At 44.6% G+C, this 20,436-nt stretch overlaps 5 protein-coding genes across 5 annotated transcripts; 4 read left to right on the top strand and 1 right to left on the bottom strand.

Annotated features, from left to right (window-relative positions):
- Positions 1 to 2,934: 2,934 nt before the first annotated feature.
- On the top strand, positions 2,935 to 4,702 carry VC83_07153 (uncharacterized protein; the record flags this gene model as incomplete). Its single annotated transcript, XM_024470730.1, has 3 exons — positions 2,935 to 2,953; positions 3,007 to 3,386; positions 3,554 to 4,702. The coding sequence occupies 3 exons, from the start codon at positions 2,935 to 2,937 to the stop codon at positions 4,700 to 4,702; spliced, it is 1,548 nt and encodes a 515-aa protein (XP_024321980.1).
- A 4,451-nt stretch (positions 4,703 to 9,153) lies between these two features.
- On the top strand, positions 9,154 to 9,436 carry VC83_07152 (uncharacterized protein; the record flags this gene model as incomplete). Its single annotated transcript, XM_024470729.1, has 2 exons — positions 9,154 to 9,286; positions 9,333 to 9,436. The coding sequence occupies 2 exons, from the start codon at positions 9,154 to 9,156 to the stop codon at positions 9,434 to 9,436; spliced, it is 237 nt and encodes a 78-aa protein (XP_024321979.1).
- Positions 9,437 to 10,242: 806 nt separating this feature from the next.
- On the top strand, positions 10,243 to 10,921 carry VC83_07151 (uncharacterized protein; the record flags this gene model as incomplete). The annotated part of the gene is made up of 2 exons (XM_024470728.1): positions 10,243 to 10,640; positions 10,726 to 10,921. The coding sequence occupies 2 exons, from the start codon at positions 10,243 to 10,245 to the stop codon at positions 10,919 to 10,921; spliced, it is 594 nt and encodes a 197-aa protein (XP_024321982.1).
- Positions 10,922 to 14,378: 3,457 nt separating this feature from the next.
- VC83_07150 (uncharacterized protein) lies at positions 14,379 to 17,836 on the bottom strand. Its single transcript, XM_024470727.1, has 5 exons — positions 16,406 to 17,836; positions 15,864 to 16,358; positions 15,588 to 15,811; positions 14,950 to 15,537; positions 14,379 to 14,883 (listed from the first exon to the last, which is right to left on the bottom strand). Exons 1-5 carry the CDS (start codon positions 16,757 to 16,759, stop codon positions 14,727 to 14,729), a joined length of 1,818 nt encoding a protein of 605 aa, XP_024321981.1. The 5' UTR covers positions 16,760 to 17,836; the 3' UTR covers positions 14,379 to 14,726.
- Positions 17,837 to 17,863: 27 nt separating this feature from the next.
- VC83_07149 (uncharacterized protein) lies at positions 17,864 to 19,758 on the top strand. Its single transcript, XM_024470726.1, has 4 exons — positions 17,864 to 18,424; positions 18,483 to 18,925; positions 18,977 to 19,175; positions 19,225 to 19,758. The coding sequence occupies exons 1-4, from the start codon at positions 18,269 to 18,271 to the stop codon at positions 19,555 to 19,557; spliced, it is 1,131 nt and encodes a 376-aa protein (XP_024321876.1). The 5' UTR covers positions 17,864 to 18,268; the 3' UTR covers positions 19,558 to 19,758.
- Positions 19,759 to 20,436: the final 678 nt, after the last annotated feature.

Genomic DNA, 20,436 nt, shown 5'->3' with positions numbered 1-20,436 from the left:
GTATCACTGGGGACCGTAAAAGGAAAGTCAGAAATGAGAGGGCAGTTGCCAATGTAGGAATGTATGACCGTGAATGTTATGCCACCATCTGTGGACAGACTGGCTTGGCAAGATCCACCCTTGTGGGTAATACTTCCAATGACGGTGAACTTCTGTAATGTGTAACGCTGACTTCTAAACGATAGAAGACACAGAGGTTCTCTTGCGTAAAGGTTTACTTATCAGAGGAGGCAGGGGATCAGACACAAAGGCTTCAAGTAACACGTTACTAGTATATAACAAATACTGTATTGAGTTGAGCACGAAGCTCCTATCTAAGGAAATACTATCTACTTATATAGTGGCGTCGTGCCTCATGGGTAATCTGGATAGTTGGCGGATAGCTAGATATTCAGGATAGTTCGTGGATAGCTCAACTATCCAATATCCACTAGTTTCTGCAACTATCCATTAGCCCCGTCACATGGCAGCCTACCCCGCTTCCCACTGTGACTCACACGTCACGTTATGTGACTCACACGTCACGTTACTAGGCCCTGGCCCTGTAACCATGACATCATGTTACTATAGCCGTAACATAATGACCCAGCAGCCCAAGTCGCAACAGAAGCACCTTCAGGAGTTTTTAGATCGGGTAGATAGCCTTTACAAGGATAATCATTATTAGTGCCTAAAGGTGAGGTCATACTATAATCAATGTTGCTTGTGAAGTGGTTATACTTGCTACGGAGTGGTGGTGGATATAATAACTCCATATGGCCTAAGGTTATAGTGGCAACTACAACCAAGGGTAAAAGGGTGGAGAACAACATGTCAGAAAGCCAGCAATATCCAGAATGTTTAAAATCATGGAAGTTTTCAAATATGACCATGAATATTAGTAGCAGTGCATTTTAAACTATGGGCTAGGGAAACGTTTGTATCAGCTTCTACTAGTTACAGTTATAGGCTACAAATAAGGCATTTTTGAAAGCAGGAGCCACTTCTGAATGCTGACTAGCCTATAGATCATTTCTATAACATACTAGGAGGCGCCAACGGTTATGCACCATGAAAAACCTTACTCAAAATGCAGATAATCAAGAATATCACCCTTTTCTTCGCTGGAATAGCTCTGTCCGTCGCCCAGCCTGGGGTTGCTCCCCAGCATAAAAACGGAGAAGCTATCGTGGTGAATAAATGCGACGTTCCTGTGTTTTATGCATCTATAGGTGATTCCGGAACTGTTCACTCTCCCTCCAGGCGGAATTTATCGGGAACGATTTAGGTTAAGGTACCTTGGCGAAGATCATGATGGAGAAGCGATATACGGCGGCATCAGTATTAAGCTCTCACCTAATCAGACAATCGCTGGTGATAAGCAAGCCTTTTTCCAGAGCACAATTACGCAGTTTGAGTACACATACCATCCTCTAAACGCGCCTGGTCTTTGGTACAGTGTCTCAAATGTAAATGGCTATGTCTTTGATTCAGATAATGGCTGGAATGGGATACTGCCCTGGCCTTTTCAGAAGGACGGCCTGATCGTTGAAGGGACAAGTAGCGATTGCGCTACTATAACCTGCCCCGGTGGTAACCCGAATGGCAATTCTACATGCATTCAAGCCTATACACATTCTAAAGATGACTGGTCATCTCATGGATGTAGAAATAGTAATTCTATTGCTTTGACACTGTGTGCAAATTTAAACTTCTCAAAGAATGTTGATACTGCTAAGATTCCCCCTGACGGCTCGCAAAGCTGTCCGTAGAGGGTTTTAGTAGCTATTTTTTATAATTTAGTTCTGGATAATAAGTTATGACTTACTTCAAAAGTGGCTGTTATCTAGAACAAGTATAAGATGTAAGGCTTAATATAGAATACTAATTATTCTCTGGTACCATTTACGGATGCCAATTATGGCAGCCATTATAGCACCCATTAATGCCATATAAATTAAAGCCACTGTGTGACGATAAATCGAAATAATCTGTAACGCAAAATGATAATGCTTTGTGGGTGCTTCTCCATATCAAAAATTACTTCTGACGGTCGTGGAATAAACACAGAAGAACTGCGTAGGTATAATTGGTCTGGCACGCCATCACCACCAGAAAGAAGAAGTCAAAGCACCAGATACTGTTATTTAGCAACTCCGGGGAGAGATATTATTATGGAGCCAAGCGCTAGATCGCTACTTTACACTCTGGAGATAATTGATCAAATAATTACTAAGCCCTTAATTTAACAAATATAACATTTCAGTCAGTGCTGCCCAAAGAAATACCTGAGACCACAAAGAGACTTGCCCCTGACCCAACAACAAAGCTGCTATGAGGCCCTGAAGTGGTCGACCCCATCTGACTCTTGCTTTATATACCGCCTAAACTAGCTTATTGCAAAATCTATAAGAATTCCCTATTTTCTCCAGGAACGCTATCTATTTTTTTGCTTTTCGATAAAGCATTACTCTCTTATACCTCTAACAACGATACATAAGGGAATCATGTCGCTAAGCGATGCTATTGCAAAGCGTGAACAGAGACTGCTAAAAAGGAAATCTTTAGACGATTGTTACGATATCAAGTGCGCCTTGCAGCTCGAGTGGGGGTTCAGGGGTGTGGGGAGCTTTCCGGGGTTGGAGCGAAGTTTTCAGTTGTGGAGTGAATTCTCAGAACTGGTCTCGCTAAAGAGAATTCACTCCACAATAGCTGTATATAGATCGAGCCACTGCTCGAGTGCTCCTCTTCTCTTTCCTTTCTTCTCTAGATTGAGTTTAATTCATAATACCTAACTGGCGCCCTATGCCTTGGTGAACCGTGACAATGATCAACTGCCTGCACTTAAACCAAGGAGCAAGGAAACAGAAAGGATTATTGTAGAGAAAAAAATCTCTGATCTTGATAAAGAGATTCAGAAAGATAATTTAGAGATAAAAAAGTTAGAAATAGAAGATGCAGAAAAGCAGAAAAAGTTAGCAGAAAAAGCCGCAGAGAGAGCTGCAGAAGAAGTTGCGAAAGAAGCAGCAGCAAATGCTGCGGAAGAAGAAGCGAGAAAGGCCGCAGAAGAAAAGGCAGCAAAAGAAGCCGCAGATAAGAAAAATCAACAGATGGCCGCAGAAGAAGAAGCAGCGAAAAAGACCGCAGAAGAAGAAGCAGCAAAAGACGCAGATAATGAAAATCCACAGATGACCGAGGAAGAAAAAGCAGCAAAAAAAGCCGCAGACGAAGAAGCAGCAAAAAAGGCCGCAGAAGAAAAGGCAGCAAAAGATGCAGATAATGAAAATCCACAGATGACCGAGGAAGAAAAAGCAGCAAAAAAAGCCGCAGAAGAAGAAGCAGCGAAAAAGGCCGCAGAAGACAAGGCAGCCAAGGAGCCGCCTTCCGATAACGAGAATGACGATATAGTTAGTAGACTTCGAAAGGGGCAGCCTATCAGCAAATTAAAGAAGCCTATTTCCATATCAGTAGAGGCTCTTTTGTCACCAAAGCAGCATGTTGTTGGCCATAAGAACGGGTTTGGGAAACCAGTTATTATTCTTGATAACAAATTTCCCCATGCAAGAATTTGCAGAATCAGAACGGCATTGCACATGACAAGAGTAGTCCCAACATTATGCTGCAGAGACGTGGTGGAGAGCTAAAACCTAACTCTGTGGAGAAATGGGGAGTTGACGACCTTGCCGCGGTTAAACTGATTGCAATAGATGTCCCACTTGATTATGCTTCATCTCCAGTAAACCTGGTCAAGCTAATTCCTAAGATGACGGGTACAGAAAAGGATGCATTCAAAGCAAATAATGAGACAATTCCCAGACAGCCGGATGTACAACTCTACTGCGAATGGAATGAGCCGTTGATATTAGACACCGGTGAAGAAATTTTCTCAAGTTGGGAAAGTAGGGCAACGTGTCGTCTTATTTGGAAGAAGAATGCAGATGCTTACTTGCTTTATGTCGCCAAATTCATTGAAGAATGGTATCAAAAGGTTTCTGGTGGGCAGTATGCAGACAAACCAATGCCAACTATAGAGATATTTCGGGCAGGACGTTCAATGTCGCCGGGGACGGAGGCGACACCTACACCTAAGAATACACCAAGACAAACACCTGAGCCCAAAGTAACACCAGTCCCGTTCAGAATGAAGCCTCCGCCGGGTACAGGAAATAAGTCTCCAAGTATTCTGTCGAGTGATGACGACAAAGAAACTGAAGAAGAAGATGAGGAAGAAGAGGAAGAAGAAGAGGAAGAAAGAGAGCAGGAGCTTCGGGAAAAACGCATCCGGGAAATTGAAGGCCAATACCGAGCTAAACACAATATATCGCCAAAAGCTAGACTAACGCCGAAGCAAGAAAAAGCTATAATAAAGAAATTCACTAGCACTTACGGCGCAATTGAGCAAGAAGAGGAAGAAACAGAGCAGGAGTTTCAGGAAAAACGCATTCGGGAAATTGAAGGCCAATACCGAGCTAAACACAATATATCGCCAAAAGCTAGACTAACGCCGAAGCAAGAAAAAGCTATAATAAAGAAATTCACTAGCACTTACGGCGCAATTGAGCAAGAAGAGGAAGAAACAGAGCAGGAGTTTCAGGAAAAACGCATTCGGGAAATTGAAGGCCAATACCGAGCTAAACACAATATATCGCCAAAAGATAGACTAATGCCAAAACAAGAAAAAGCTATAAAGAAGAAATTTACTAGCACTTACGGCGTAATTTAATAGTAAGACTTTGTTTTTGCTTTTATGTTTGGAGTTTCAAGAGGCTTAGTTTATTCTTTCTGCTTTGTTTCAGTCTGATCATCAGTCTGCCGTACTAATTCTACTCTCCATTATTTCGTTTAAATCTGTCATTAACCCCTTAGATTGGTTGATTCATTGTTTTTGCTAGCAGTTTAAGTTGTCGAAACTTCTGACAAGTTTTGGTCATATCTGTTCCGGCCCAGTCGCGAATAATTCATATTCGCGAATGGGCCAGCCCAACCACGAATATGAACCTCCGCGAGCGGGCCGGCCTATTCGCGAATGGGCCGGCCCAACCGCGAATGATGCCCAACCTATGCGGGGTAATATAGTATAGATATTGTAGATAGATCTATTATATCAACTTCATCAATATGAAAGACCCTACTATTGCACAGATTAATCCATTTCCTCAGGATGTGCGCACTGCTTTTCAAACCTATATTCATAGCTTTAGCTATAGTAATAGAGAGCGGATAGACTACTTAAAATACCGTCAATTACTCCTCTATCTTCAGAACCCATCGATGAAACCTGCAAATCCTATTGAATCACGACTTAAGCATCGTGCGCAAACAGAGTTTATGCTTCTACATAATAAGCTCTACTAATTATAAGCCTACTACTAGGTTTCAAAACCCACGATGTGTAATTCTTGAGAGCGATGCATTTGATACTATTATCAACGAACACCTACAACTCCTACACGCAGGCCGTACAAAAACATGGAATATCATACAACAAAAGTTCTATGGACTAAAGAGAGAAGAAGTAGAGTTCATTATAAAGCGGTGTAAGAACTGTACTCTAAATCGACCATCTACTACAAAAGCTCCTTTAGTCCCTATTATAAGTGAGCGAGCGTAGGAGCGGGTTCAAATTAATCTAATTGATATGCGCCATGAGCCTTCAGGGCAATATAAATAGATTCTGCATATAAAAGATCATTTCTCAAAGTATACACAGCTATACCCATTAAAGAGCAAGCACGCAGGGCCAATTGCAGACTGCTTTGCTCAATTTATCGCAGCTTTCTTACCTCCAAAGATTATGCAAGCTGATAACGGAAAGGAATTCAAGGGAGCCCTACTTATCCTACTACGCAAGTATGGAATTCAAGTGATAAATGGAGCGCCACGGTCACCACAGACACAAGGCCTAGTTGAGCAAGCCAATGGGGTTGTTGAAGCAAAGCTACGAGCATGGAAAATGGATCATGGATCTATGGAGTGGAAGGATGGGCTACTCGAGGTTATGCTTGCAATGAATACTCAAATCCACTCGACAATTGGATGTGCACCAGCTGAGCTACTATTCCGAGATAGGAGCTCTCATATTAACTGGCTTAATAGCCAGGCGCGGAAGGATCTCTCAATTGGAGTTGAGCAGGAAGACCCAACGATGGCAACCAATTCTTGAGAGTGAGCTCCAGCAAGAGCGAGAGCTCTCGATCAATTCTGAGCTGGCACCCTCGATCAATTCTGAGCTACTTCTCTCGCTCAATTCTGAGCTGGCGCTCCTACCCAATTCCGAGCGAGCATTCTCACTCAATTCTAAGCTAGCGCTCTCACCCAATTCCGAGCGAGCATTCTCACTCAATTCTAAGCTAGCGCTCTCACCCAATTCCGAGCGAGCACTCTCACTCTCACTCAATTCTGAGCTGGCAGAATCGATCAATTCCGAGCAAGCGCAAGAGCAGCTTCATTCTGAGCTCCGGCGTGGGAGCCGGAGTCGAGTAGCAGCCCAGCCTAGAACTAAGCTTAGAGCTCCCATTGATTCTATAATTGAGCGGGCTACAGTAGCAACTCAAAAGGCAAGGGTTCTTATGATACAAAAGTATAGTAAGAGGCATAATATCCAACACTTCGATATTGGAGCTATAGTCTCTATCAAGGTTCCTCGAGAGGATAGAACCTCAACTGATAATAAGAGGCTCTTTGCACACATTTTAGAAGAGCCCTATCCACACCGGTATCAGGTTATAACACTCTCTGGTATTATACAACGCCTTATACCTACAAAATCACTTCAAGCTGTAGAGCAAGCTCTTTGGTCTGATATTACTATTCCTACTTCTACAAAGCAAGTAACACTTGCACTTGCAGCTAGAGAGGCTTCTACAAGTGCACGGGTTGGAATATCATGTCAATGTAAGAGTCAATGCAATTCAAAGAGGTGTCGGTGTTATAAGAAAGTAAAGGGGTGTAGCGTACACTGTCATAATGATGACCACGACTGTGGTAATTTATCAGGTCTAGCTACTCGTACGGAAATAGCTTTAGTTGAGAGGCCACGAAGGAAGCGAGCAAGAGCAGACACTGTTGGTAATAGTATATAGATTCTTAATTACTACTTTACTATTACTATTATTCGCGACTGGGCCGGAACATATCTAATACGAGCCATGCTATCGCCCTTGCTGCCATACTGGAATGCTGAGGCTTGTAGCTTAGATAATATTTAATTAGTTCTCTAAGTTAGCCTATTAATATCCAAATTTGCTTACAAAGTTTATGCAACTCCTAAGCTCAGCAGATTTTGACATCCAAGCTAGGCAGCTTGTTTTGCACCCTCCATTGTAAGCCACGAGTACTTTTTGGCTCCTCTAGCTTAATTTGGTCTATAAGTACAAATTGCAGGTATGACTTGCTACCAATCTGCAGTAGGCGACGCTATTGGCTTGTCAACATTGAAATACTACAAGAGTATTAATACGACGCTGAACAGTTTTTTTTGTCAAATCTACATGATTCCAACGATGCAAATCACTTTAGCATATGCCATCGCCTTAGGCAGCTTCCTTCTCATTCCAGTTCTTATAAATTTACTTCCTTTTCCCTCACTTGTTATACCACCAAAATGGCGTTATGTCCATAAGGGAATAAGGTACCTGGCATACCCTTACTATATTTACCGGCATCGATTTATAGGCCCTTGGACAAGAGCAGATATTCTGGTCCACCTTGTATACATAGCTGCCAACTCCTTCTGTCTTGTGTTCCAGCCTCCCGTTCCGACTATTATGCAGGCTGGCCTACGAGCTGGTAATCTTTCACTAATAAACTTGATCCCTTTATTTCTAGGCCCGCATATAAGTTTTCTTGCTGATATATTTGGTGTCTCATTGACTGCCTTTCGCGCAGTACATCGCTCCGCTGGGCTAATGTCATGCGCAATGGTAATTTTTCATGCAGTTGCCATGGTTTTGTCACCTAAAAAGTTCATATTACGCGGTATGAAGGGGGTTTCTGCAGTAGTTGTAAGTCTGCCTCAATGGTTAGGTGTTGTGTTGCTCACTATACGCTATAGGGCGGGTCCTCACTTGTGTTGATTAGTTTACTGTCTTGGCATCCTCTCCGCAGGCGATGTTACGAGATGTTTCTCTGGTTGCACCAGACACTGGCAGCTGTACTTGTTGTCTCTGCTCTCCTGCATGTTCCGTCAGAACTGGTTCCTAGGATATACATCTACGTCGGCCTAGGAATCTTTGCAACAACCCTAACAGCCGAAGCGCTGCTTTTGGGATGCCGCAATGGAATATTCATAGGAATATTTACGAATGTCAGGTGGGCAAGATTGCCCAGAGTTGGAGAGATATTTAAATATCCAGTTGGCACCATTTCAGATGGCGACAAAAATCCGGTCCAGTTTATGATACATTGCCTGGAGCCATTGCAAATAGATGCGGGGCAATACATTAATGTCTGGCTTGGCTTACTTGGAATTATGCAGACCCATCCATTTGTAGTAGCATCCTGGACAGGTAACCAGCAGACAAAGTTAATGCTCATCATTGAGCCTCGCCGTGGTTGGACTAAACGGCTTCACTCGAAGGCCATAGCTGTGAGTGGGCAGACTACAGGACTAGGACGAGTCCTATTTACTGGGCCACATGGTGCTTCCATACCAGTGGGAGATTACGAGTATCTCTTCATGGTCGCAAGTGGTTACGGCATTGTAGCACAGTTGCCGCTGTTGGAACGACTGGTCCATGGTGTGCTTGCGCGTAAAGCTCGAGCCCTTCGAATATGCCTCGTTTGGGAATTTGAAGACGCAGGTGAGTTTGCCTTACAATTTGATTACTTGTCTCACTCTATGTATTAGATCTCTATGATGCAGTGGTTCCGATATTTAACTGGGTTTTGGATGAGCCTCAGAAATTAGGCAAAAATTGCGTACGTTTAACAGTATGTATTTGTGCTTTATCTTACTAAGTCTGCTAGGCACTTACAATCTCACTCTACTCAAAGCAATAGGGAGGTGGTAAACTTGGCCAGAGAGCAATAATTCATGACACATGCCTCCCACTTAAAAGTGCACTTGATGCCGAAATATCGCTGATGGACGCTATAAAAATGGGAGAAAATAAGGCCGCACAAAGAGCGATGGAGAAAAGAGCTCAGAAGATAGAAAGGGGACGAGAAGAAATCATGAAGAAGAGAGCAGGGCAAATTAGAAGAGGGCAAGGCGACGTCACGAATGAGGTTCGACAACCAGATGAGGAAATTGACGAGTTAGAAACCTTAGCAGTGCGTACGAAATCACCTAGAATGCTTATTACAGGTAAGTCTGCAATGCCATAAGGTAGCTTTTTGCTTACAGCATATAGTATCTGCGTCGACAAAGATTCGCGATGAGCTGAGATTGAAGCTACGTACGTCTCTTAGCAAAGACATTACTTTAAGAGAGCTAGATTATCAGCCGTCAGATTAACGCTAGCCTATCGTCAGTTTCTGTAAAATTGTAATCCATTAACAGAGTAAGGCTGTTTTTGAAGCCGTGAATTCCACAATGAGGCGCCAAAACGGGCTGCGGGGCATTAGATAGTAATAACTCGCAATAAAACAAATCAAGTCTCCTGATCGTTATGTCATAATCGCATAACCGCTAAACACTAAAAAAAACATGGTATTAGAAGTTGACATTAGCTCCGTACCAGATTATGTGGCGCATGTGGAGCTGCGTCCATTGATTGATATATTTCGCCAGAAAAAGAGAATTGTAATCATTGCAGGAGCTGGAATCTCGGCGTCCGCAGGAAGTAGGTAGCCCCTCCCTTCTATCTACAGTCACTAATCAATGTAGTCGCTAGATTCCAAGATTTACCAGTGAAAGGCAGAGACGTGTTTAGCATGAACTCATACAATGACGATGCATCTACAACGCTTCTTAACGAGACAATGTGCAGAATGTACAGCAGTATAAGGTCTGCAAGCCCAACTTAGTTTCACCACGTTATTGAGGAGCTTGCTAAAGAAGGCCGCTTGCAACGTTTGTACACTCAAAATATTGACGGATTAGACACGCAGCTACCGTCCTTAGGAACTAAGATACCACTGCCAGAAAAGAAGCCATGGCCTACAACGATTCAGCTACATGGAGACCTAAGGACTGTTAAATGTCAAGGAAATCCAACACATCTAGGCTCGTTTAACCCAGAACTTTTCAAGGAGGGAGCTCTGCCATGTTGCGCTATATGCAAAAACAATGCAGAAGAAAGAACCAGGCATATTCCTCTCATGAGACCTAGAGTTTGGCTCTATGATGACTATGACTATGCAGATACGACAGCTATTGCCATGGTTAGTGCCTCAGATCTTAGATCAAAACCTGATGCGGTGATTGTTGTAGGAACTGCACTTAAAGTCGAGTCAAGAAGAAAATTTGCAATAGATATGTGCGCAGCAGTTCGAAAATGCGGTGGTTTAAGTCCCTGGATTAACCTTGAGCCTCCTTCACAGCCACTTAAATGCTTCGACATAGTCATAAAAGGCGACTCTGACTCCATAGCAGTGCATGTGTCTAGCTGGTGGTTGAAGGATTGTCGCCCTCACCCCGTCGCGCCACCATACCCAAATGAACCCAACACCACCACAACCTCCTCGCACCATCGTGCCCTCGCCCGTCGTGTTTCGTCGTGAGTCGATTCCCGGACTCGGTAAGCCCCCTATGATACCCCCCCCATCTCCAAAAAATCGTACCATTCCTTACAGTCATCGCAGCCGTCTCACCCCAACGCCCCCCAAGCGAAAGACGAGCGCAGATATAAAAATGGCCACCGCCGAGGTCCTTACCACCACCCACGCGATGCACACTCCCTCCGTTGACCCCCCCACCCTCGCGCTCTACCCAGGAGGCGCCATCGATGCCACCTCGAGCGCCCGAGGTGCTGGAGAGCAGCGGCTAAGCTGGGGATGAGAAGTGGCGCACGCGGCAGGTCGCTGGTGGCGCCGTAGTGGGCGCTCGAGGTGGCATCGATGGCGCCTCCTGGGTAGAGCGCGAGGGTGGGGGGGGTCAATGGTCTTCCGCAGTCTTGATCTCATCGATATCGCCGAACATGCGACGGATTTCCTTACAGAATCCTTTCCAACCGCCAAACATGCCTTGGGTAGTTGCCATGCTTCCATTGGTACTTTCATATTTGAAATAATCCTTGAGGAATGGTTCGACCCATCGCAGGGCTTCGCCCCTAAGGTAGGACGCAGTCCACAGGGCATAGCTCTCCTGGGTGGGAAACTTCTCGTCATTGAAGTGCTGGTACAGTTCGACCTGTAGCAAAAACACCTCGAGTTCCTTTCGGTTGCCGGAGTAAGTGTCGGGCAACTTGAAGCGTAGAGTTTCCTTGAGTTCGTTGACGGTGGGTGCGTCGGGCATCTCTTCATTCTCAGGCTTAGACCTCTGAGACGAAGTTGGCGAGGTGGGGGTTTTCCCCTTCGAACTGACGACAGACATGTTGCTTTGTGTATGAGCCAGTGCCTCGTAGAAGTGGTGCTCAAAGTGTAACGCTGACTTCTAAACGATAGAAGACACAGAGGTTCTCTTGCGTAAAGGTTTACTTATCAGAGGAGGCAGGGGATCAGACACAAAGGCTTCAAGTAACACGTTACTAGTATATAACAAATACTGTATTGAGTTGAGCACGAAGCTCCTATCTAAGGAAATACTATCTACTTATATAGTGGCGTCATGCCTAGTGGACTCCTGGGAACTCACTCGAGTCCTCGGAGTCCTGGACTCTTAGGATTCTTCTCATCATCCTGCGAGTCCGTCACGTGATACTTTCGGAACTACTATTCCCCGCTGCCCCTCCAGGTACCAGGGCCGGTCTCATGCGACCTCCCTCCTTCCTGTCCTGTAGTTGGCCAGCCTTCTTGTTCCGTCGTAACAGCTAGCCCCATAACCATGATGTCACATTATCATAGCCATAACACTTTTATTGTTGAAGATGGTAAGTGCACATTGAATGCTGTAATGTGCCTTTTATCAAGAGCCTAGTAATTAGCTTTAAGGCTTCCTTTTCATTAGAGGCATGGCTGACATGCGTTAGTGGATCATTAAATCTACTTAGAGTGGCAAGCGATTGTATTTGCCCCTCATTAGGTATTACTTTTAGTATTAGCCTGTAATTAGAGTTGACAATTGATCTCATCTTAATCATCATTTTCATCTATTATAGGGGGTTGTAAGATGGGTCTTCTTCTTTAGACAATAATAGTGTCTTGGTTAATGGGTCTTACGTTAGGATTTGGTGATTCCCTGTCATTTTCGTGTGTAATTGCTATGGGATCTCCTATAGTTGCTTTAGGGAGTTTGGCTTCAACTGTAATAGTTGTAGGTGATAGGGGCTATGCGGCTTCACCATTAGCATTTTGTTTCTAGGGTTCTGAGTCAGAATCATCACTCTTAACAGCAGTAAGGATCGCTAATGTAGAGTCTTCTTAAAAGACAACTGCTGATGCTTAAGTCACTCTACTGTCTAGGTCGTAAATCCAATATATTGTATTACCTTCATATCTAATAAGAATTCTAATATTAGATTGATTTCTGAATTTGGTGCTCTGTACCTGTTTTTCTTTATGAATATGGTAGTGAGCATTACAGCTAATAACTCTCATATGTAAGAGATTGGGCCGTCCCTTGCTTAGAGTGAAGATGCTCTAGCAGGGTGGCTTTTGAATTAAGAGTAGCTATGTAGTTCGTAATATAGACTGCAGTTTTGATAATCTCTAGCTAAATAGCCTTTAATTGTTCATTAGTAAGAAAAGCAACAACTAGGTGCGCTTTCCGTTCTATAATTTCGATAATCATAGTTGTAGTCTTCTTAATAATTGTGTGGTTAGTCCTTTCTAAGACTCCGTCTTGTTTAGGGGTATATGGAACTGTAAATTGGATTAATATCCCTTTTCTATAGCAGTAAGCTTTAAGAGCCTTCACCCTGTATTCATATTATGGCTACAGTAGTGTGACGTCAGTTTTAGGGCTAGTAGGACTAGGCTCTAGTAACGTGACCTATGAGTCATGAGGCTAGTAGGGCTAGGCTGTAGTGTGACTAGGCTAGTGGATAGTTGTAGAAACTAGTGGATATTAGATAGTTGAGCCATCTATTAGCTATCTCTACAACCCTCTATGATTCATTACATGACATCACTCCTTAGTTACTGGGCTAATACTACACATGACATATCTCTATCAACTAGAGGCCTAGGAACATGAACGATAGCTCCAAAAGCTTCTACAACCATCTATGATTCATTACACGTCATCGCTCCTTAGTTACCCACAAGATTGGTTAAGTTATGACATAATCTGTCTATAGGGGTACTCTGACCTTGGACCTCCTTTCATTTCCTATAGGCTAGGAACCTAGGAGATGGTTCTATGGGATTCTCTTACATCGACTACAGTAACAAGCCTGGTTAGTCATGGAAAGTCTTGGAAAATGAGAGAACTACACTCCTTTAGCATAAATAGGATTGCCCTTTCCTTAAGAAAGGGCAAGCAGACAATACAGTAAATCGGCTATCACATACTTCCACATCTTTTCCAAGCTTCCAAGCATTAATCTTGTTATTCTTTGTTTCTGAAAAGTCAGTGAGGTGCTAACCTCTGGCTTACCCCTGAGTTCTCAGACTCAACATTTGTTACAACTTGTCTAAACCACTTCACTACATCATACACCTGATTGCTGTGTTGTGGAATAGTCTAAGCTACAACCCTTTGGCTCTGTTTCCTAAGACAGTGTGTTGTCTTAGTAAAATCATCCCTTCCTTGGGTGGCTAGATTCTCACATCTGGTGCACCCACCATTACAAAAGAAGTCTATGGTGCTTGCTATCGTAATCAATTTGGTACTCGTTCTTGAGATCTAGATATGTAATTAGATTTGATTTAATTGGTCTAATAATCTTAAATGAATGTACTTTGTGACAAATGTTTCATAAGGGTATCGTTATTTGAAGCGTTATCAAGCATTATTGTAATGGTGGGTGCACCAGATGTGAGAATCTAGCCACCCAAGGAAGACTATTCAATTGACCAGCGATATAGTTGCTAGAACCTAAGTTTAATGTTTAATCTTACTTATTAATTTGATGTCACTTGAGCATGCTTCTAGACAGTTTCATTTGTTGTGGACAAGATAGACATAGACCAGCATTATAAACGATTGTAAGAGCAGCATTTCGGGTCGATGCTAAAGGACCGGTCAGTCGGCTTGGAGTCTATCTTGTAGAGGAGTTATACGGTAAGATGGTTTGGTTTCAGAGAATAGTGTCGGATGAAAATAATATTGCTACAGCCTAATAACGGCACCAGAAATGGCTCTGGTCACTGACAGAGGCAAAAAACCCAAAGTATTTTAACATTCTTTTGATCAACCTAGATACGTAGTGTCAAACCTTATAACTCGCTGGTATACTCCGAAAAAGGGCCCTTTATCAAAACAGGAAGATAAATTCAGATCGCACCCTTTGCTGTTGCTGTATGATCCCATGGAGCCTTCTGTCTCGATCACGCCGCATCCCCACATACCAGCGTCCCAGCTCTTCTGACAAAGTTGAGCGTTATTTACAAGTGTATCTCTACGCTGACGCTCCACCAGGCCCGTATTATATTTTGTTCAAGGAGACTATATTTGGTATATTATTTAGCACGCAGTTTCATTCCCGTCAGTGCAGTAGATTATCCGCCACCCCTTCAAAATACCCAACTTCCAAAGTATTACATTATTTCACACCACCCCCAACACCTGCGGTCCGCCTCCTCTCATTTTCCATTTCTGCAGCGCCCATATCAGCCAGGCCGTACCAGGAGATCACAGAGATGCCGAGTATAGCAGCAAGCACGGAGAAGGTCATGGCTACTATGCCCTTAGCGGTGAATCTGGTGTCATATATTAGCAGATACTCCACAAGGATTGAGGCCAATTAAACTGACAAAGGGACTTACCCTTCAGGAAGGGGATTGGGGGGCTGGTTCTGACCCGAGAGGTCGAGCAAATCCACGATTTTCCCAGCTGCATTGCCCTTGATAGGGGTCTTCGAAGCATCACAGACCCTGAGGTGATCAGCAGGGATAGTGAGGGACTTCTGCATTTCAGCAGGAGCCTCTATCATCGTCGCAATAAGGCCAGAGTCAACGTGCCACTCAATATGACAATGGAAAAGCCAGACTCCGGGATTATCAGCCTTAAAGCGAAGCACAATATTCCCATTCGGACGCACTACAAAGGTATCCCTGCGAACCGGGGTGGCTGGGAGCTCAGATTCGGCAGTGGGGTTCTCAGTCGTGTTAAAGTATCCCGCTTCCTCATTGGTACGCCAGACGGCCTGAAATGCGTGGCCGTGGAGATGGAAGGGGTGTTTGCCGGGGTCGTTGTTGTTGATGATTATTTCGATGACTTCGTCTTTGGCGAGGACGAAGGGGTGGGAGTATTCGCCGTAGATGGCGGGGTTGGTGGCGTGCTCGCCGGAGGACAGGACGGTGTATAGGGTTGGTACCTTGGGTGAGGTGTACGTGATGTTGTTGAAGAATGCACTGGGGTTGTGTTAGTGTCTGGTAATGAGCTTGGGGAGGTCAGGATTTACTAGTTGGCGCCATCGTCGAGATTGTCCATGACAACCTCCAGAGCTATGGATTGGTTGGGGTTTGTGTATAGTTCCTGCTTGTCGTATGGAACCAGAGTGAAGTCGTCATATTCATTATCAAAGTCGTCGAGGAGGACAGCTGGGAGGAACGCAGCTTTCTCATCGTAAGTAAGCCACCCGGTAACATTATAGTCCAAGTCCGGCGAAAAGGCATCGAAAAGAGACTTTATAATCGTTAGTAAGGCTCATTCTAAAGTTTTATAGTGTCATGCGTACTGTGTCCATGCTTCCAACAAATGCATAGTTAGTAGAAGTCTCATTTTTTGTAGTAATGAGGAAGCTACAGCGTTGCGCGGCGGAGAGATAAATCAGCTCGGCCTCCGCTTTCTCAGTGTAGACTCCATCGACCTCAACAATGGTCATATTGTGCCCCTCGAACCATATGTACTGCCCAGCAAAAGCACCTATGTTAACCACACGAAACAAGTACGTCTTTCCTGGAGTGATCTTCACTTTCAGATCTTGGGTATCATTGAAGAGCGCAGAGTCTGGTACCGGCTCGGCGCCCGTTGGGTTGGCACGGTTCATGAAGACGGGAATTAAGTCTTGCATCTGGTCGTGGTACCAATCTGATACTGACAGTACATACTCCTCGTCGTATTCGTCCTTGTATGGCGACTCTGGATCGTGTATTATGAGTGGTGCGCGGAGACCATCGGGGTATTGGCCTTTCGCATGTGAGTGGTACCAGTAAGTCCCTGGTTGAGTAATCTGTGGAAGTTTAGCTATGGACTAATTTGTAAAGAGAATGTATATACAGTAAAGTTGTAAGTAAACTTGTGGCCATCAGGAATGCCACATTGGGAAACCTGCATAGGGCCATCCATATGCGTAGTGCCATTCATATACAATCCGTGGAAGTGAAGTGTGGTCGTCTGGTTTCCTAGTTGATTCTCAACGTTGACAATGATAGTATCATTGACATTGGCCGTGATGATTGGCAACGGCCAAGCCCCATTGATGCCAATTGTTGGTCTGTCAAATTGGCCATCGGGATTTGCAGTGACCCAAGTGATGTTGAAGTCATAGGTAACAGTTGCTGCTTGAACTAGAGGTGGCAACGCAACGAGCAACGCTGGTAAAGCAGATAATTGACGCCACGAAGAAATCATCTTTCTGTTCAAGATTTCTCTCAGTAATTTTAATGCTGTGTATCCGTTAAGATGGCATCTGCTCCAACGAAGAAATCGTTTTCAGCACGGTGATAGCCTTGGGTGGGGGGGAGGGAAGAGGCTTTGGCGATATGGCTGCAAAATGACGATTTCTCAAGGTGTTGCAGTGCAATTCTCCTTATTTTGTGTTGCAAAAACCGAGGGAGATGGCTCACAACTAGGCGTCATAGCGGGTGGACTTGTGAGTGTATGGTTTTGAAAAATGGAGCCAAGAATTATTGAAAACACCTGCCTAGATAAGTACAGTATATTGGAAGCTCGGCAAGCAATGCGAAGCCTTCTTTTAGCGCACGCCACCATTTTTTTGTGAGGAATGCTATAGGCCAGGTGACTTATTTCCCATCCGAGCTGACATGGTACTACATTGGATATGGTTAAAGTGGGATACGAGGTTATGGCGGCTGTGGGCCAGCGATTGCGGAGACGCCACCATTCAGAAAACATGCGTGGTAGGAATGAAAGCCAATAGCGGCCAGCATGAGTTAGAGTTGTTGGTTTTTCTATGTCCGACCATTTGCTAAGACGGCTTACGGACGAACTGCACTTTGCGGTCAAGTGTGTCTTACTGCCACATGGGCCCGATGCCAAAGCCACACTGTGAAAATGCCATCCCGCGTGCTATGGCACACTTTTGAGCTAACGAAAAGCGCTGTGGCGGAGAAAGGACGATGCAGGATGCGGAACCAGACTCGAGCTCAAGAGCAGGTTCAAAGCAAACTCGGAAAAAACGTCCATCCTAATGGCTAGTCAAACCATTTATTTAACGTCCAATACAATCCGGAACCTCCGGTCACACATGAAGAGAAGCCTTTAGCTTAGCACGCTTATCATCGGCGATGACAGGCCGCGGCAAATGATGTGCGGGGCCAGTGGGGACAGGATTCGTTTCATTCAGAGAAGATCAACAAGGGGCCGTATGTATTATCAGCGGATCTGATTATAATCCCTGTGCTGTCCAACGCCGCTTTTCCCTTTTCGATGCAGGCGACCGTCAGTTCGCTAAGATCTTCGCTCGAGGATATTCTACTTTTCTCAGGGTTTTCCAGCAGACTTCTCCGGTCAAACTCTGATCCTCTTCTCGACCGCCTTCTACATCTGGTTAGACGATGAGCTCCTGGCGTGTGGTCTCAAGGGTCCGACTATCGGCACCCTTGCTCGTTTACCCTAGATATCCCGGATATCCACGTAGAGAAGACATACTTACATCCACAAACCAGCCACCCCCTATGGCTTAGTGCTGTATTAAGATACCCTCGTCCACTACCTGCCAAGCACGCAGAAAAAGGTTTAATGACAGTCCGCAGTATCATGTCTTGATACTTTTTCTTGATCAGATTCAAGCTCTTTTGCTCTCGCCCATTCTCCTCATTGCTACGACATATAATTTGCCTGTTGGCATTGATTGTCATATCTTTCTAGTCAAGTCTCTTATTGACTCGGATTTCAGTCATGACGGTCAACGTATTTGCCGTGCCGGTGTTTTTCATAGTCTTCAGAGAATCTCTCGAGGCTGTTATAATCATCTCAGTTCTACTAGCCTTTTTGAAGCAGACTCTTGACGGCCCGGAAGGCGATATTGTCACACACAAAAGGCTTGTCAGACAGGTATGTCCTAGCACCGGTGTTCACACTACATAACCTCGCATACTTACCTTATTCTCAGGTATGGGCTGGGGGTGCTGCTGGCCTTCTGATCTGTTTAATCATCGGCGGTGGTATCGTCGGCGCCTTCTATGGCCTTGGTCGAGACAAATGGAGCAGCGCGGAATACTACTGGGAGGGATCGTTCTCCCTAGTTGCTGCAATAATCATCACTCTAATGGGCGCCGCACTCCTGCGCGTCTCGAAGATGCAGGATAAATGGCGTGTCAAGCTAGCAAAGTCTACTCAAGAGAAAGCCGACAGGGAAACTGGGAAGGGCTCGTTCAAGCGATGGGCGCAGAAGTATGCTATGTTCGTGCTGCCATTCGTTACTGTTCTTCGAGAGGGTCTAGAAGCGATTATCTTCGTTGCTGGTGTCTCTTTCTCGTCTCCCGCATCATCGGTTCCTCTACCGGTGTTTGTTGGTCTTGGTGCCGGTGCTGCTGTTGGATATATCATTTACAAGTAAGATACTAATCCCCCGAAGCAATCTCTGATAGATCTGACGGGCTCTAGGGGCGGTGCAACGTCGAAACTCCAATTCTTTTTGATTGCCTCAACATGTTTTCTATACCTCGTTGCCGCTGGCCTGTTTTCCAAGGCTGTCTGGTATTTTGAAGCACAAAAGTGGAATGATGCCGTTGGTGGTGATGCTGCGGAAGTGGGTGCTGGCCCAGGATCTTATGATATTTCAAAGAGTGTCTGGCACGTCAACGTAAGTAGTCACAATCCATCATTCTACCCTACACTCTAACAACATCCAGTACGGCAACCCAGAGCTAAACGGCGGTGGCGGCTGGGGGATCTTCAACGCCATCTTCGGATGGCAGAACTCGGCCACTTACGGATCTGTTATATCGTACAATGTGTACTGGATCTTTGTTATTCTGATGTTTCTGTCTATGAGATACCATGAGGTTGTAGGACACTGGCCGTTGATGAAGGCTAAGAAAGTATATGCTGATGAGGCTGGGGTATACGTCGACGAGGTGACGCAAGCGGGTTCCCTCAGCAGCGGACCTGTTGCCAATTGCTCAAATAGCCTTGAGAGGACCTCTGGGACGAGAGCTGGCACTGCGCAGGATATTCTTCCCTGAAATGTGCCAACGCTGGGAAAGATAACTCAAAGGCGACGAAGCGATACAGTTGAGTTGGTAAAGGTTATATTTTGTGCATCAATCCTGGACCGTCTCATAATAAGACACATTGGACGAACTTGAAGCTGGATACTATTAATCACGTCTTAAAAAACACAATCAAATTGATTTGAATAAATTATAATATCAGTTTACATTTTATATTGGCACTTCTCAATGAGCCATGAGTGCAAAGTTACTGTCACAGAATAACCCCTATTAAAATTCCCAAAGGAAGCACTGGTTCCCAGTAAAGAATACTAACAGTTCCCATTGAACATAAAGATCTCTGCGATAGCACCAGCACGTCAAAAACAATAATGAGGTGTCTTGGCTTGCCTCTCTGATTTCACGTCTCTTATGTGGCGTCCAACAAGTTCATTGTATCCCAGCACAAGAAAATAACGCAAACGGGGCGTGTATGCCAATCTCAAGGTTATCGAAGTTGCAGGTAAAGATTAGCCGAGCCGGTCCAAGCCGCAGAGCGAAGATCTCGATCCTATGGAAAAGTAAGACGGTGCCTGTATTCGACCGTAGTCGGTGATATATTGGAGGAAAGAGGGGCAAGCATGATGGGATGCAAGTCTGAGAATTCATTCGGCATAAAGCGGAGAAAAATCTTTATCAGATGGCTAGACTGGAGGAAATCTGCCGGATCTATCTATGGAAAGGAAATATTTCACATGGAGTTGTGTGGGTACATTAGGTAAAAGTGAGTCTTTGATGGATGTCAATCTAATCTTATCAGATCATCAGCTGAGCCGATTGGCTAATCCTTCAAGACTTAGCCGCAACCATCTTTCCAGATTAAAGAAACTTTCCATGTGCTTCTTTCTCAAC

This window comes from Pseudogymnoascus destructans (genome assembly GCF_001641265.1).
Source record: "Pseudogymnoascus destructans isolate 20631-21 unplaced genomic scaffold scaffold_18, whole genome shotgun sequence".
NCBI classification, from domain to species: domain Eukaryota; kingdom Fungi; phylum Ascomycota; class Leotiomycetes; order Thelebolales; family Thelebolaceae; genus Pseudogymnoascus; species Pseudogymnoascus destructans.
This window is presented reverse-complemented; position numbering and strand designations above follow the sequence as displayed.

Coding starts and splice junctions, on each gene's coding strand:
- VC83_07150 (XM_024470727.1), bottom strand. CDS start 16,759: ATGATTTCTTCGTGGCGTCAATTATCTGCTTTACCAGCGTTGCTCGTT. Junction 15,812..15,863: donor TTGTTGGAAGCATGGACACA/GTACGCATGACA, acceptor ACGATTATAAAG/TCTCTTTTCGATGCCTTTTC. Junction 15,538..15,587: donor CTCGACGATGGCGCCAACTA/GTAAATCCTGAC, acceptor ACACAACCCCAG/TGCATTCTTCAACAACATCA.
- VC83_07149 (XM_024470726.1), top strand. CDS start 18,269: ATGACGGTCAACGTATTTGCCGTGCCGGTGTTTTTCATAGTCTTCAGA. Junction 18,425..18,482: donor ACAAAAGGCTTGTCAGACAG/GTATGTCCTAGC, acceptor CCTTATTCTCAG/GTATGGGCTGGGGGTGCTGC. Junction 18,926..18,976: donor GTTGGATATATCATTTACAA/GTAAGATACTAA, acceptor GACGGGCTCTAG/GGGCGGTGCAACGTCGAAAC.